The 15118-nt window shown below is 48.2% G+C and overlaps 1 protein-coding gene across 2 annotated transcripts in view; it reads left to right on the top strand.

The window, feature by feature from the left end:
- LDLRAD3 (low density lipoprotein receptor class A domain containing 3) overlaps positions 1 to 15118 on the top strand; it is a 220035-nt gene that overhangs the window by 99956 nt on the left and 104961 nt on the right. For both annotated transcript variants that reach the window (XM_032840943.1, XM_032840944.1), the window contains exon 3: positions 5055 to 5180. In XM_032840943.1, coding sequence (XP_032696834.1) covers positions 5055 to 5180 — 126 coding nt within the window. The remainder of the gene's footprint in view (positions 1 to 5054; positions 5181 to 15118) is intronic.

Genomic DNA, 15118 nt, shown 5'->3' on the forward strand with positions numbered 1-15118 from the left:
GGCTGCACAGTTTCATGTTGAAATCTCCTGGGAAATTTCCTTCTGGGAAATGGGGCCAGGGGAGGACCATCCGGCCTTGGTCCAGCGCCACCCTGAGCCCACAGTGGGTGGTGGAGGCAAGGGGCGACTGACGGCTGCTGTTAGCGGCTGGCTTCCCTCCGAGCCTCAGCCAGGTGCTTGGCTGGCCGCCTGTGATCCGTCCCTCAGGTCGTCTGAGCAGGTGTCCGATGGGGCAGGTGTGAATCATAATGGATCGGGCTTCCCCTGACCAAGACAGCAATGGAGCATCGCTGACGAGGCAGCAGGTCTCATTAGTAATTCTTGAAAGGGTTCAGGGGCAGGACCGAAGAACTGGCTAACTGAATGGTAGCTAATTCATTTATAATTATTCATCTTCTTTTTCTTCGTGTCCTGAAGTCTAATCCTTTGGAGCTGGACCAGGGCTTAGATCTAAAGAGGCTGAACAGTGCTTGAGTCAAGAGCGATGTTTGAGCCTTGACTCTGTTTATTAGCGGTGTCAAGCTCCCTCACTTCTGGGCCTCAGTTCTCCTATCTGTGAAATGGGCTTTCGTGAGGAGTAAATGAGGTGCTTCTTGTAAAACCTAAATCGTAATGCGTAGCCCATAGTCAGCATGCAGTGAGCTAGCTCTTGTGACCCAGTCCTGCTCTCTCTTTTATAGACCCCCTTATGTATTCAGCAGGTGTCTGTTAGCCAGCATCAGCACTATATAGCACAGCTCCTTCGAAAGTGGTGAATGAAAGTATTCAAACAAGTGTATGGTCATCATTCAAACAGCACAGCACAGAGCCAGCCACATCCTTTCATAGGGAAAGAAGGAGAAGCAGAGGGAAGGCTAGAGAGGCAGGGGGTGGGAGTCTGAGTTTCTAGGTCCACAGTCCAGTGGGTGTCTGAGTAAGTGGAAGCATGGGCCACGCAACCCTGGGAGAAAGGCAGTGCAGGCTGGGGGACCGGCAGGGTGCTCGCAGGTTCTGAGCTGGGACTTTGTGCCACAGTTCCCGGAGGAGCAAGGAGGCCCACGTAGCCAGGCAGGGAGCATAGGTGGGCCTGCGCTGGAGAGGTGTCCAGAGCTGCCTGATGCTGGGAGGAGGGGCTTTAGGCTGTGTTAAGCTGCCGAGAGGGCAGTGACGTTGTGAGTGGAGGTTTACGAGGAAACAGCTCGCAGATGTCAAAGCCTGTAAGCAGCCTATCAGCGGTCCCAAAAGTGCGGCCAGAGCAAGGCCGGCCCGTCCTCTCATGTGAGCATCCGTCACTGGGTCTTGTCTCCAACTGTTGTTACCGTGGTGTTTGCTAAATGGTGATTTTCTGTTTCCTACATCTCCTCTCTGTTTAATCATTGAAATTCTTCTAGAAGGAAAAACTTCCCTTCTTCCCCATTTACTTATTTTTCCAATGATTTATGATGCCAGTATGGACTCACAGGTATTTATTGAATTCTCTGGGTTATAGCCCAAAACTATCATTATTTTGTCGCTTAAGGTGTCATAGCTTTGGCCTTTGGGGAGTTCCTTCGGCTTGACTCCTGTGTCCTTCTGACCTACCCCCAACATATTCTGAGCACTTCTTTACTCTCTGGCAACACAAGACACTCCTGGTTGATCTTGAATTTCCCCTGGAGTTAATAACGTCTCCAAGGAGCCTTCGTTCCCTTTATTGGACAATGGTATTTAGAAACCAAGATCTGGGGCTGGGTGTGCTCATTTGCTCCTGGAGTTTATTGCTTCTCGTCTTTCGTAGCAGATGGAACTAGGAAATGCATGTATGCTGACCCATGCACACACCAGACCAATATTTCTCTCTCTTGGGGCACCTGGGTGCCCCATTCGGTTAAGCATCTGCCATCAGCTGAGGTCACGATCCCGGGGTCCTGGGACTGAGCCCCGCCTGAGTCAGGCTCCCTGCTCAGCAGGGAGTCTGCTTCTCCCTCTCCCCACTGCTTGTGCTCTCTTGTGTGCTGTTCTCTCCCTCTCTCTCAAATAAATAAATAAATAAAATCTTTTTTAAAAAATTCTATAAATATTTGTCTCTCTCTCTCTTATCTAGCTGTATGTCTTTCTGCCTATTTATCTGTTTGTCTGTCCATCTTTACACATCTTGACTTCATACTGATGCCTTTACTTCCAGTACAAAACCTCAGGGATCAGTTAGCCTTTCCACCTTCCTTATTTCTAAGTTCTTCCTCAGGAGCAAAAGACCTCACGGTTATTATTTGCAGTATATTCACTTATTTGCTCAGTCCTAGTACACACAAAGGTAGTTTCAGAACTGCTAATCCATACCACTGTGACAGGTAAAAGTAGAGTGCCCTATTTGTGTATAATTCTCTTTTTCCTTAGCCTTATAGAATCCAGGCAAAATAATGGTTCCCTGAGTTACTTAGGCTGGTTCTGTTCTTCCCGACACCCTTCAGCGTGGTGGGCTTACACATCTGTAATCCAGTCGTGCTCACTTTTGCTGTTTCTGTCCTATTTTGAGTGTCTGCCCACATACATGCATGTGGATGATTTTAATGGTTCACTGTTTAGGTATGTGAAATATTGGGCTTCTAAGAGTCAGAGCTGTAGAGACTCATCCCGGGTGCCTCATTCTAGTCTCATTTCCCCGTTCTTTCCACCCGTCCCACCCGCCCCCTGCACATAACCAGGGTTTGTCCTTCCCGTGTTTCTTCTGCACAGATGAACCAATCCGTGTAGTTGTTCTTATATCCGTCTCTTCTGCCCATACAGAGGGTTAAAATACTATAACTACTCTTTTGCACTTTGCTTTTTTCCCCCCACATAACAGTGTATCCTGGAGATCATTTCATATCACTTCATAGAGACCTTCCATAATGAGCTTTTTTAACTTTGGCGATCGGGAAAAAGATGAGCAGCCCAAGAAGTAATTTTAAAATTTTATAATTAATGGTGATGACGATGATAAATAGCATAAGCATTACCATTAATTGAGCACCTGCTGTATACCACGGTCTGTGCTAATATGCATTTTGGGTAGATTATCTCATCACATCCTTCCCAGGGCTCCAGGAGGTAGATGTTACTTCCAGTTTACTGATGAGGAAACCGAGACTCACTAATATTTAGAATCTTGCCCAAGTTCATAAAAAGTAGGACCACAGTTTGAACCCAGCCGCTGTCTCCCAAGTTTGTGCTTTTGAAGAGCTCATCAGCATCATTACAGAAGTCCTGGGTCAAAACAAAGTGATGGGAGTTTTTAAAACCTGGGCACGTCCCAGACCTTAAAACCTTGTTGATTGTGGATCGCGCTGCTAAAGTTTGGCATGTTCCCGATGACAGGAACATGAAGATAATTTACTGCCTGTTTGTTCCCAAGAAACGGCCCTTCCTTCTTGAGGACCACGGGTCCTGCATCTAAGGCAGGAGAGGAGAGGATGCTAGTCGGGGCCCACTCCCTGGGATGCAGCCATAGATCTCATCTTACACCTCGTAATCACAAGCCAGAGCAGCCAGCACCGTTCCCAGGAAAGTCCGTGACCCCACAGGGCTGTTTGGTTAGCAGGACACTCCCATCAAGGCTGAGTTACAGCAGTTTCTTTTCAAACTGTTTGTACAGCAGGAGCGGAAGAAGAATCTCTCTGAGCCGGAGTCTGGCTTCTGTTGTGAGAAGCCACAGACCGGCAGAGAGGCAAGACAGTTGAGCTGGTTGGGAGCATGGCTTCTGGAATCTAATGCCGGGGCCTCACCCCTGGGTCGCATTTTCTAACTGTGTGGCTTTGGGAAAGTCCCTTTACGCCTCAAAGCACACCTGTGCCACGGGGATGAGAACCATGCCCATCCTTGTCAGCGGTCCCCATGACTGTCCCCAGGCTCAGGGGTTTGCTGGGAGGATTTCAGGAATGTGGCGTGTAGTCACATGAAGGATGCAAAGCAAAGTCAGCAAAGGGAAAAGGCAAAAGGAGGGAAGCCCAGAGGAAGCCAGGTTCAGATTTCAAAAGTCCTCTCCCAGAGAGGTGGTACGGGACACAGCTAATTCCCCAGCAATAAGTCGAGACAGCGGGAGAGAAGTGCTTTCTCCTGGGGAAGCTCCTTGCAGTCTCCGTGCCTGGGGTTCTGACCAGGGGCTGGTTACGCAGGCTCGTTACTCAGGTGCTATGTGCCCAGCATCTACGCAATCCCAAGCTCCCAGGAGAAAAGCAGGTGTTCAGCATCAACTGCACCGTTCCCATAAAGAGCTGAGGCACGGGGAGCCATTCTTAGGGGAGACTGATGCGAGCCCTCCCGAAGTCCAAGTTTCCGGAAGCCAGCCACGCGGGGGCCGGCCTTGCAGGCAAGCAAGGCTCTCTAAGGGTTGCCATCTCAGGGCTGTGGTGTTCATCCTTCTCTGCACACCATGCCACTGGGTGGTTGCTGACTGGATTGAATGGGAGAATCCACGGAAAGCACTGGCCATGCTGCCTAGAGTGGGAAGCCTTCTGTGCTTATTGCACAGAAAGGGGGCCTGTGTGGCTCAGTGGGTTAAGCATCTGCCTTCGACTCTGGTCATTATCTCAGGGACCTAGGATCGAGACCCGCATCAGGCTCTCTGCTCGGCAGAGAGCCTGCTTCCCCCTCTCTCTCTGCCTGCCTCTCTGCCTACTTGTGATCTCTCTGTTAAATAAATAAATAAAAATCTTTAAAGATTTATTAAAAAAAAAAATAAGCGCAGACAACGGCTTTGACCGTCAGGGAAGGAATTGTGAAGGGTTCCTCAGCACCATAAGCATAGGGCGTGTCCATCCCCCATCTGCTCACCCATTCATTCGTTCATGCCCCATATTAGGGTTGAGCGCCACTTTGTGCAGGGGCCCTGGAAATACCGCGGACACAGCCACCTCCTTCCTTGAGGGTGCTGCATGAGGGCTCTCAGCCTGGCTTGGCGCTGACCGTGGGTGGGGAGTGGCAGGAGATCTTGGGGGACTTCCGTGATAACGTGAAGAGACCCTTTTGCACGCTCAGAGCTGGCGGGATGGGTATGCCAGGGCTCAGAAAGCGTAACTTCCTCACCGTGGCTCTTTGTCTCATTTTGCCTCCTGCAGCCAAGGCTAAATCCAAATGCGGCCCAACGTTCTTCCCTTGCGCCAGTGGCGTTCACTGCATCATCGGCCGCTTCCAGTGCAATGGGTTCGAGGACTGTCCCGACGGCAGCGACGAGGAGAACTGCAGTAAGTACCAGGAGTGCCTGGCCCCTCCCTTGTTCCTTGTGATGGGCCCTGCTCCCCGCTCCTCCCTCTTGTGGGCTCGGGGATCTTCTCTCCTTACCTGGACCCAGCTCTTCCTCACTGCTTCTTGCGTAAACATGTAAATGCTCAGCTCCCATCTTGCGGGGACTCTGCGAACTGCTTGGGGCCTGGGGCGTACTTTGTTTCCTATTCCGACAGCAGCTCTGCAGGTGCAGGTGTGTGACCCTCATTAACAGATGAGGCATCTGAAGTGTTGGGATGTCAGGGAACTCAGCCAGTGTCACACAGGTCACGAGGGGCAGAGCCAATTCTCTGCTCCTCCATACTCTCTTCTGATAGACTGTCTTAGCCAACAACCTGTGTCGATGTGCTTGCTGGCCTTTCTTCCCACTTGGAACAAGTTTTACAAAGATGTTTATATATATCAGAAGAAAATATTTTTGAAAAACTCCCATGTAATATAGAAAGCTAAAGTTCTCCTTGTCTTGTGACCACCCCAGTTCCTTTTACTTGTTGTATAATATTCCAAGGCACTGCACAGACACATGCCCCCTCTTGTTCTCTCTCCGCGCCCCCTCCCACCCCCCCCTCAGCAGTCTTGGTGTTGAGCTCCTACTCCCTTCCTGGACAGCATCTCTATGTCCAAATCCACTTCACACACAACAGCATTAGTGACCTTCAGGCATCTCTTCCCCCAGGGCCCTTTTGTGCCATGCCAGCTCTCCCAGCAAGTCGCTTTGAAATCTGCAAAATATAAAAAAACATAAAGAGGAAAATGAAACTGCCCAGAATGACACAATGTTCAGATGTGGGTTTTTCTGTGCCAGGCCTTTCTCTGTCTCTCTTCCTCCCTCCCTTTCTCTGTGTGTGTGTATGTATGTACGTATATGTATGTAGACACGTATGTTATTCATAAGGATTGTTATCATTATTCATATAATTGTTACTTATGTTACTAATTTTTTTTCAAAACATATTGTAATGACTTCAGTGATTGTTTTAAGGAACTGGCTTTCCCTTACCCTGTTGGTTCTTGTATAAGTCCCTGATGAGGAGGGGGTCATCTTCCATGTTACTTATGCCTTTCCAGGGAACAATTGTCACTGTGGCCTACCAGTGGGGACACAAGGAGTATATAACTCTCCCGTGTGCCTTCTTCTGCCTTATTTCATCTTCTGGATCCCAAATGGCAGAAATATGGTATAGCAGCAAGACTGTTGAATGCTTGGGAAAAAAACCCACCTTAGCTGGAGAATGTAGGTCACTAAGAGGGTATCAGCTTGACTGAGCAAAATGATTCTAGAGCCGGAAATCCTGGCCCGAGGTTTGTGTTCTGCCCTGATTAAGCTGGGTTGGCTCTGCTTTATAATGTCCTTGCACAGTGGTTTCCTCGTCTCTTGAAATGGGGACGCCAAGAGCCTGCTTCCTGGGTCATTGTGGCAATTAGATGAGGCAGTACCTGAAAAGTGTTCAGTGTGGTGCCTGGCAAGGGGTAATTGATTTTGAAAACCCCTAGTGACTTAAAACAAAGCTGTGAGTGATGAAGAGGAAGACCCTATTTACTGGCATTCCACCTTTCGTTTAGGATGTCCAAGGATGTACTTGTTCTGTATTTCACTAAGTCCTTTGGTAAGTGTGTATCAGCTTGACCTCCGCTTCCTACTGTCCATGGGGAATCTCAGAGTCTACGGGGGAATTTTATATATACATGTATTCACATGTACATACTAGAGAGTAATTCGATGGCAATAAAAAGCAAGTGTTACATTCTAGAATATACATTCTAACTGATTGTGCTATCCTACATATTCCCTGTCGTATTAAAGACTGCATATGATTTAAATGTTTGGATATTGGTTTTTAATTGTCTAAACGACTTAATTATATCCATTCCAAATTCAACTCAGGGGATTAAACTAGCATTTCCCTCTGGCATATCTACCATCTAAAAATAGTGGATTCTAATTCACTGTCTTGAAACTGGTCGGTGAAGGAGAATCCAGCATTTACCCTCTTTTTTCTCCATGCGTTGCCCTTCTGAGTAATTAAATAGCCACCAGACAGGAAAGATTTTTTGGGTTTTTTTTTTTTAACTGAAGAATACCAACTAACGTGGAAGAATGAGAGAATTAGAGTATCTGTTTTGTAACTTTGGTGAAGAAATGGATCGTCTGTGGCTCGTGAAAACATTAGACGAAAAACAGTTGGGATACTTTCTAGGGGGTGTGTGGGGCTGACCACGCCTGGGACCTGCCATCCGTGTCTTCACAGACAGCTCTGGATCAACCCAGTACCACTTCAAGTAGACTGTGGAAAACCCTTTCCCTCCATAAATCTCTTTACATTCTGATCGTCTGAGAGTGTACATCTCCATACATTCAGAACCCAAAAAAGGCAATGTTTTCATTTTTGCTTTGAAGTCTCAAGTGCATTTTGAGGAACTCCAGCGGAAAAGAACAGTCTGTTACTCTGTTTACCCAGAGACTTGCCATTTTCGTTGCTCTTCCTTCATTCCTGATGTTCCAGCTCTCCTTCTGGTATCCTTTCCCTTCTGGCTGAAGTATTTCCTTTAGCCGTTCTTTTGAAGCAGGTCTGCTGGCAACACATCCTCTTAGTTTCCCTTTATCCGACCCTGTCTCGATTTCACCTTCATTCCTGAAGGATATTTTTACTGCATATAGAATTCTGGGTTGACAGTTCTTTTTAAAAGCACTTTAAAAATGCTGTTTCACTTCCTCTGGCTTTCATGGTTTCCAATGAGAAATTTGCAGTCATTCAAATGGTTTCCCCATAGAAAATGCATCATTTTTCTGGCTGCTTTGAAGTTGGTTTTTTGTTTGTTTTTTTTTTTCCTCCTAGTCTAGCTCTCAGCAGCTAAGATGATAGTGTGTGTGGCTATGGGGGTTTCTTTGAGTTTATTCTGTGTCGGGTTCTTTTTGAATCTGTTAAGTTTTCGTCTTTTTCTGTACTTAGGACCTTTTCAGCTACTCTTTCTTCAAATTGTTTTCAAGCACTCTGTCCTTATGGGATTCAGATAACAACTTAGGATATCTCCTGATTGTCCCACAGGTTCCTGAGGCTCTGTTCAGTTTTTAATCAATCTTTTTCCTTTCGTTGTTCAGGTTGGATAATTCCCATTAGCCTCTTGTCAAGTTTACTTTTTCCCCTGTCATCTCAAATCTGCTTTCGAGCCCATACAGGGTGTTTTTATTTTTTGTTTTTTTTTTTCTTTTAAATTTCAGTTACTGCATTTTTTAGTTCTAGAGTTTCCTTTTGGTTCTTTTTTATATCTTCTGGGTTCTTTGCGGAGACCCCATATTTTCCATTTGTGTCGAGAGTTTGTGTGATTGCTGGCTTGCTGGGAGTCTTTCTGGAATTAGCTGCTTTAACGTCTCCATCACGTAATTCCAACATCTGTCTTATTTTGGCAGTGGTATCTGTCGATTATCCCTTCCCATGAGATTTTCCTGATTTTTCACAAAGAAGTAATTTTGGATTATATTCTGGATGTTTTGATGATTATGTATGACACTCTGGGTTTTGTTTCAAGCCTACAGTTTGTTGATATTTTTGTTTTAGTAAGCAAATGACCCTATGGGTCAGGCCACAAATTCTTAACAGCCCCTCTGTGGACAGCGGTTCCAATCGTTTTCAAGCTGTTTTTGCAGTGTTGTTTGGATCTGTGTTGCCTCTGCACCCCCTCCAGTCAGTCCTGGACCTGGACGGTGGTCTGTGAGTTTGGTTCTCAAAGTCTTGGGTGTGCCGATTAGGACCAGACCCATGCACGTGCCACCTGGGGATCTGCCTAGAAGCTCATAAATAACTTTATGGAGTTGCTTTTCCAAGGTCCTCCTGCTCCACTGTCTCTCTGATCCTTTCCAGTTACATGGGACTCTGATGGGAGAGGGAGGGAATAGGAAACCTACCACCACTTCAGTGATAGTTTGAATTTTGTTCTTCCCCAGTTGGGCTGCTCTGGTTTACCTTTTAGAACCTAAAAGAGCTGCCGTGTTTGTCCGCATATTTGGCTAGGCTTTTATTCTAGCTGCATTGAGGGAGAGAGCCAGGGAAGATGTCATGACTGCTTTTGACCTGGAATGGGAACCTCTCACAAGACAGTCTGAGCATCACAAGGAAAGAGACAGCCGACATTGTTTGCCTTTGGACGTGAGCCAGCAGGAGCGCACGTCATCACTGTGAGCTATTTCTGCCTCCGCTTCCAGCCTGAATCTGATTGAGCCTCTAAATCTGTCCTAGTCAGTTCTGGCTGCCATGATAGACGGCCATGGATTAGGTGACTTTAACTGAAACTTATTTCTCATTGTCCTGGAAGACCCACATGCAGGGTTCCCTCATGGCTGGGTTCTTGGTGTGGGCCCTCCCTGGGCCTTCCTTGCTCCTGCACACACAGAGAAATCCCTTGGCTGCTCCTCTCAGAAGGGCCCTAATCCCATCATGAGAGCATCACCTTCATGACCTCATCTTACCTTAATCTCTTCCCAAAGCCCTCCCCCCGCAAGGCCATCCCATTTATTAGGGGTTTGGGTTCCAGCATATGGACTCTGGGGGACATAGCATGCACTCTGAACACCAGCCATTAATTCACGGGAAATTCAGGGACAGGGGAACATGTTGGTGGCCCCATGGGGGACGGACTGCCAGATCTACAATGTGGGAGATTTTGCAGGGCTCCCATTTCATCCAGTAATGCATTCTAAGAAAAATTAGAGGAAGAGGGAACCTACAGACTGAAGGGGACTGAGAGACAGATCCGTCAAATGAATGCAGTGTATCCATCTTGTTTCAGTCTCTACTCCAACAAATCAACTGTTAAAAAAAAAAATTAAGTTAATTGACAAAATGTAAATTGTGGTTGTGTATTTGATGATATTAAGGCATTATTGTTAGTTTCTAAAGTGTGAGAATGATTTTTCTTTGAGAGAGAAAATGGGGGGAATGTGTGTGCATGAGCAGAGAGAGGGATGGAGGAAGAGAATCTCAAGCAGATGCCATGCCGAGTGCAGAGCCTGATGCAGGGCTCAATCCCAGGACCCCGAGATCATGACCTAAGCCGCCAAACCAAGAGTCAGATGATTAACTGACTAAGTCACCTGGTACCCTGATATTCTGTTTATTATTTTTCAAAAGTCCTTATATATGAGGACGTGTGTGTGTGTGTGTGTGTGTGTGTATACATGTATATATGTAATATCTAATGCCATATTAGATATTTATAATAATAAATATAATAATAATGTATGTAAAGATGAAATCAGAATGAGGGGTAGTGGATGGGGGGTAGAACTGAAATAAAATTGTCAGTGAGTGGATAATTTTTAAAGCCAAGTGATCAGAACATGGGGGTTCACTATGCCAGTCTCTCTTTTTGGATATTTGAAATTTTCTGTAATAAAATAGTAAAAAGAACTAAAGATAAAGGAGAGGTTTTGTTGGGTTATGTCTTGGCTTTTCGTATGTAACAGGAGAGTCTTTTTTTTTTTTTTAAGATTTTCTTTATTTATTTGAGAGAGAGCACAAGCATGGGGAGAGGCAGAGAGAGAAGCAAAGCTCCCTGCTGAGCAGGGAGCCCGACGCAGGACTCAATCCCAGGATCCTGGGATCATGATCTGAGCCGAAGGCAGACATTTAACCTACTGAGCCAGCTAGGTGTCCCGAGAGTCCCATTTTTAAAGAACTTTGTTTCTGTGGACCCGTTTTCCCACCTTTTGCATTCCTTTGACTCAGGAGTAAAGAACCAGGATTTCCTCTTAGATGCTCAGAGTGCTGAGATTTACCTTTTTGTAAATTTCGCTTTTTGTCCTCCCTACCTTGGTTGTGTTCAGCCCCTTCTTCTCCCCTGGTGCTCAGACATCCTTGGCTGGAGGTGGGACGCTGGCTCGGCTGGCCACACAGCCCTGATCCGGTCATCCCTCGTTGAGGACGGAGACTCCTGGCCAGAACTGAGATGGCAGGGTGGCCTGGGTGACCTCCGTGGACCTTTGATTCAGTCCAAGGCTCTGCTGCTCTTGTGTTCAGCGTAGCTGTGCCCAGAAGAACTGCCATGTCCTAGACTGTGTTTCTTCCATGGCTGACGAATTCTTCCTGTCCCCCTGACCAGCTGCCTGGGTTCGCCAGTGTATCTGTGGTTTTTGTTCATAGAGCCCCTCGGTGCTGCCTTATTCCCGTGTGTCGGCCAGATTCGATGCTCCGTTTCCTCGGAGGCATCCTCAAGGAGCCAGGGGGAGAAGAGCTTCTCAGTAGGGGGACTCTTCCGCCCAGTGCTCCAAAGCCCCCTCATCAGTGTCTCCTTAAAGACACCTTCCTTCTGCTTAAATGACCTGCATCCTTGGGAAAACACCCCTGGTTTGCCAGGACTGGGCTGGCTCATTCTCCTGCATGTTCACACACCATCTTGGGGCTTCTCCAAACCAATGTCACCGACAGAGAGGCCTGCCCCGAGCACCCTGTCAAAGAGTAATTCCTTCCCTCCCCAGTCTCCCACTCTGTCTCCTCCCCCTGCCTCACTGTTCTTAGTACCGCTCTGTGTTTATTCCCTGTCTTCCTGGCCACACTGTGACCTTGTGAGATGGTATTGTTGTCAGGTTCACGGCTGGAATCCCAGGGCCGAGTGTGGAGTCAGGCTCAAACCTTAGCCTGCAGCAAATGTGTGCACACTTCCCATGCTTTCCCTTCATGGCAAATTGACCTGCCTGTCTCCCCACTGGAATGCGAGCTCTCAAAGAGTCCAGACTGGGTTTTCTTCTCTCCCCTGTGCCCAGTAGAGTGCTTTGTTTAAAGGAAAGAGTCCACAGTAAATGTCTGTTGAATGAGGGGGCCAAGCAGCTAATCGAACGAAGGGTTAAAGCAGGAAAAGAAACCGTCAAGATGTATTCCTAACACACGGACATCTTGATCCTCTTCTGCGTCTCAGCTGTGTACCCAGAGGACGTGTTTAGACCGTGCATTGCTCATTTACCCCAGCTCCCGCCTTCTTTCAGATTCTCCTCTTCTCTCCACGATTTCCAAGTCAGACCTGTGCAAGATACGGCAAAGGATGTACGGATGGGTCAGATACAGGATTGTGGCGTTGTTGAGATTACACTCAAGCAAGAGAAGCAGAGATACTCACACCCAAATAATTACAATACGGGGTTGGCTGTTGAGACCAACCAGTGAGTGGGGAGATGGTTTCCTTCTGAGCTCCTCAGTGGGAGCTGTTGAAGGGGATGGACCTAGGTGGATGGACACCATTAAAAGTTGGCCTTCAGTTCCACGGGGGGTGTTCAGGCTAAGGGCCCAGGCAGAGGCTGGGGGGATGCAAACTGCAGGGTGTAGAAGCCACTCGGTTGAGGACTGCAGAGCGCTCACGATGCACGTGGCACATTTCTATATGCTTTGCATGTATAATTTCATTTTAGGTTGGTAATGTTATTACCCACCCCCAAAAGGTTTTATTTATGTATTTGAGAGAGAGCGAGCCCACGTGAGCAGGAAGGAAGGGGAGAGGAAGAAGCAGACTCCCTGCTGAGCAGGGAGCCCGATGCAGGGCTCTATCCCAGCACCCTGGGATCATGACCTGAACCGAGGGCAGGTCATGCCACCCAAGTGCCCCTGGAGATTGTATTTTATACCCAACGAGGAGCACTTGAACCTAGCCGAGTGCAGGGTGAGGAGAGGGAGAAGGTCAAACGTGGTTGGAGCCTGAAGAGCTGGGACAGGGTGGTCCCTTTACCAGGAGTGGAGACACAAGAACAAGAGAGGCGAGATCATTCGTTTCTGACATGCAGGGTGTGAGGTGAGGGGCCATTCAGGCCACAGTGTCCTGGGGAGTCAGGGGAGTGATGTTTATCACAAGAGGGAAGGTCTGGGAAACCATCCATAGGAAGGCGGTGATTGAAGCAGTGAAGTTGGACACAAGGTAGGCGTGGGTGTTGGACAGGAGGTGGGCATGGCCAGGAAGCCTTTATAGGGAGGAAGAAACAGTCACTGAATCAGAATTCTGCCACTGGCACCCAGTGGACTCGAGAAGGGTTTTGAAAATTCAAGTCCTCCAAGCCCTTAGAGACTCCGCGGGACTGAGGACTCTGCCTCCTGCCTCTTGCCCAGAGTGGCTGGCGAGCCCTTTTCCTCGTGCAGACTCAGAAGAGGGGCTCGCTCCAGACTGCAGCCACACATGGGCCACGCTGGCCCGATGGGTGGAGGGCTTGCTGGGAGAGGCCTTGTGGAGCAGACTCGGAAAGGCAAGCAAGAACTCGCAGCTCACTGCGCCCAGGCCGCGTCTTTGAAGGTCGGGGCTGTGAGCGTTTTCCTGCACAAAGGGAGTAGTGCTTGTGAATGGGACAAACAACTTGCAGAGGGGCTCAGGGCCCTCCATGCTGGAACAGAGGAAGCTCTGTCTCCCCCAGCTGCCTGGTTTCCAGGGAAATTGGAGCTGGAAAGCAGAGCTCTCCCTGGAGGCCGTGAGGTTGGGCTGCTGGTTGGGCGGCTCTGTGAGGAAGTGAGCAGTAACCGCCTGGGGATGGGGAGCAGATGGGAAGTGAGGGAGCTGGTGATGGGGAGTTTCTCCTTGATGTGTTTTATGAAGAACCCTTTGAGGTGGAAGAGGGGCCGACTTCACAGACTTTAAATGGATTAAAGGCGACATTTCCTACATCCTGCTGGAGACAGATTGCTTTATTTCCTGTCTTGAAGCCGGTCAGCTGCTTTTGGGCAGCCTCAGTGGACCCTGGGTCCTTCTCCTTCAGATGTGGTTGGAGTAAACACTGCCAGTTGAATTAACCACGGAGCTTAACCTTAACTCCTTCCTCTCTCCCCCCCGCAGGGAGAGATGTGCTCTCTTTCCTGAGGATTGTGGGCTGGGAAACAGATCTTCAGATCCCTGTGTTTGTTGTGCTAATAATAACTGAGGAGCTTTTGAGTCTGCTGTTGAGTTTTTGAAATCGACTCTACAGACAATCTTCTCCATCTTTATGGAGATCAATCATGTTCCTCTTTCTAGTTAACCGAGTAAAGTAATAACATTTTTTGGTGACGGGCAAACCTTTCCAAGAACAGAGGAGACATCCTTTGGATGGGTTCAGTTGTTGCTAGACAATACCGAGACATAACATCCTAATGTAGGAAGCATCTCCTGCTCGGGTTATGAGTTCTGCATCCAGCAGTTACTCTTTTAGGGTCCTGGGTAGGATTCCATGGGACCACGGGAGCCTGAAGTCTCGACCCCTGTCCGCCCAGAGCCTCCAGGGCTCGTCCACCATCGTCCTGGGCATGCTCACCTTCAAGTTGGCTAAGCCTGGCCAACAGGTGCAGAGGCCCTCGAAGAAATATAGTGAAACTTCGGGGTAGTGGGGTGCTCCCCTCTGGTTAAGCAAGTCTGCCCAATAACTGGCCACATTTATGGCTTCGAGGACCGTGGTTGACAGGGATCTCTCTGGGAAGTGTTGCATCCTGATTTTTTCAGTGTTTACCTTCATGGGCGACAGTTCGGGGCCATTCTTAGGAACGTCCATTTTTAGACAATGCTATAATACAGGGCTGCTTTTGGCTCCTTTTAGAGCCCACTGGTTTCTTTTGAAACTATCTTAAGCTTCTCTGCTTTTGAAATTGTTAAGGCAGCTTTTTAAAGCTCTTCTGTCTCCTGCGTAGCTATCTGCCTTCCTTTCTTGCTGGCGGTTGGTCTGTGGAGTGACAGGCAGCATCTCTCCCACCTGATTTGCTGTGGCCATGGGGATGGGTGTGCAGACCTTGCTGGAATTTATGTAGATGGGGAATCAGCAGATCCTGAGGGAGGTGAAGGCTCCAGGACCCTTCTAGAAGGAAGCTCCCCACCCTCAAAGGGCATGCACATGGCTTTTTTCCCCGGGCTTGCTGCTGGGTTGGGGGAGTGTTCCTGTGGCCTCCTCTGTCTCTGTTTCTCTGTC

Source organism: Lontra canadensis, unplaced genomic scaffold, assembly GCF_010015895.1.
Source record: "Lontra canadensis isolate GAN:19392208 unplaced genomic scaffold, GSC_riverotter_1.0 scaffold118, whole genome shotgun sequence".
Classification (NCBI taxonomy): domain Eukaryota; kingdom Metazoa; phylum Chordata; class Mammalia; order Carnivora; family Mustelidae; genus Lontra; species Lontra canadensis.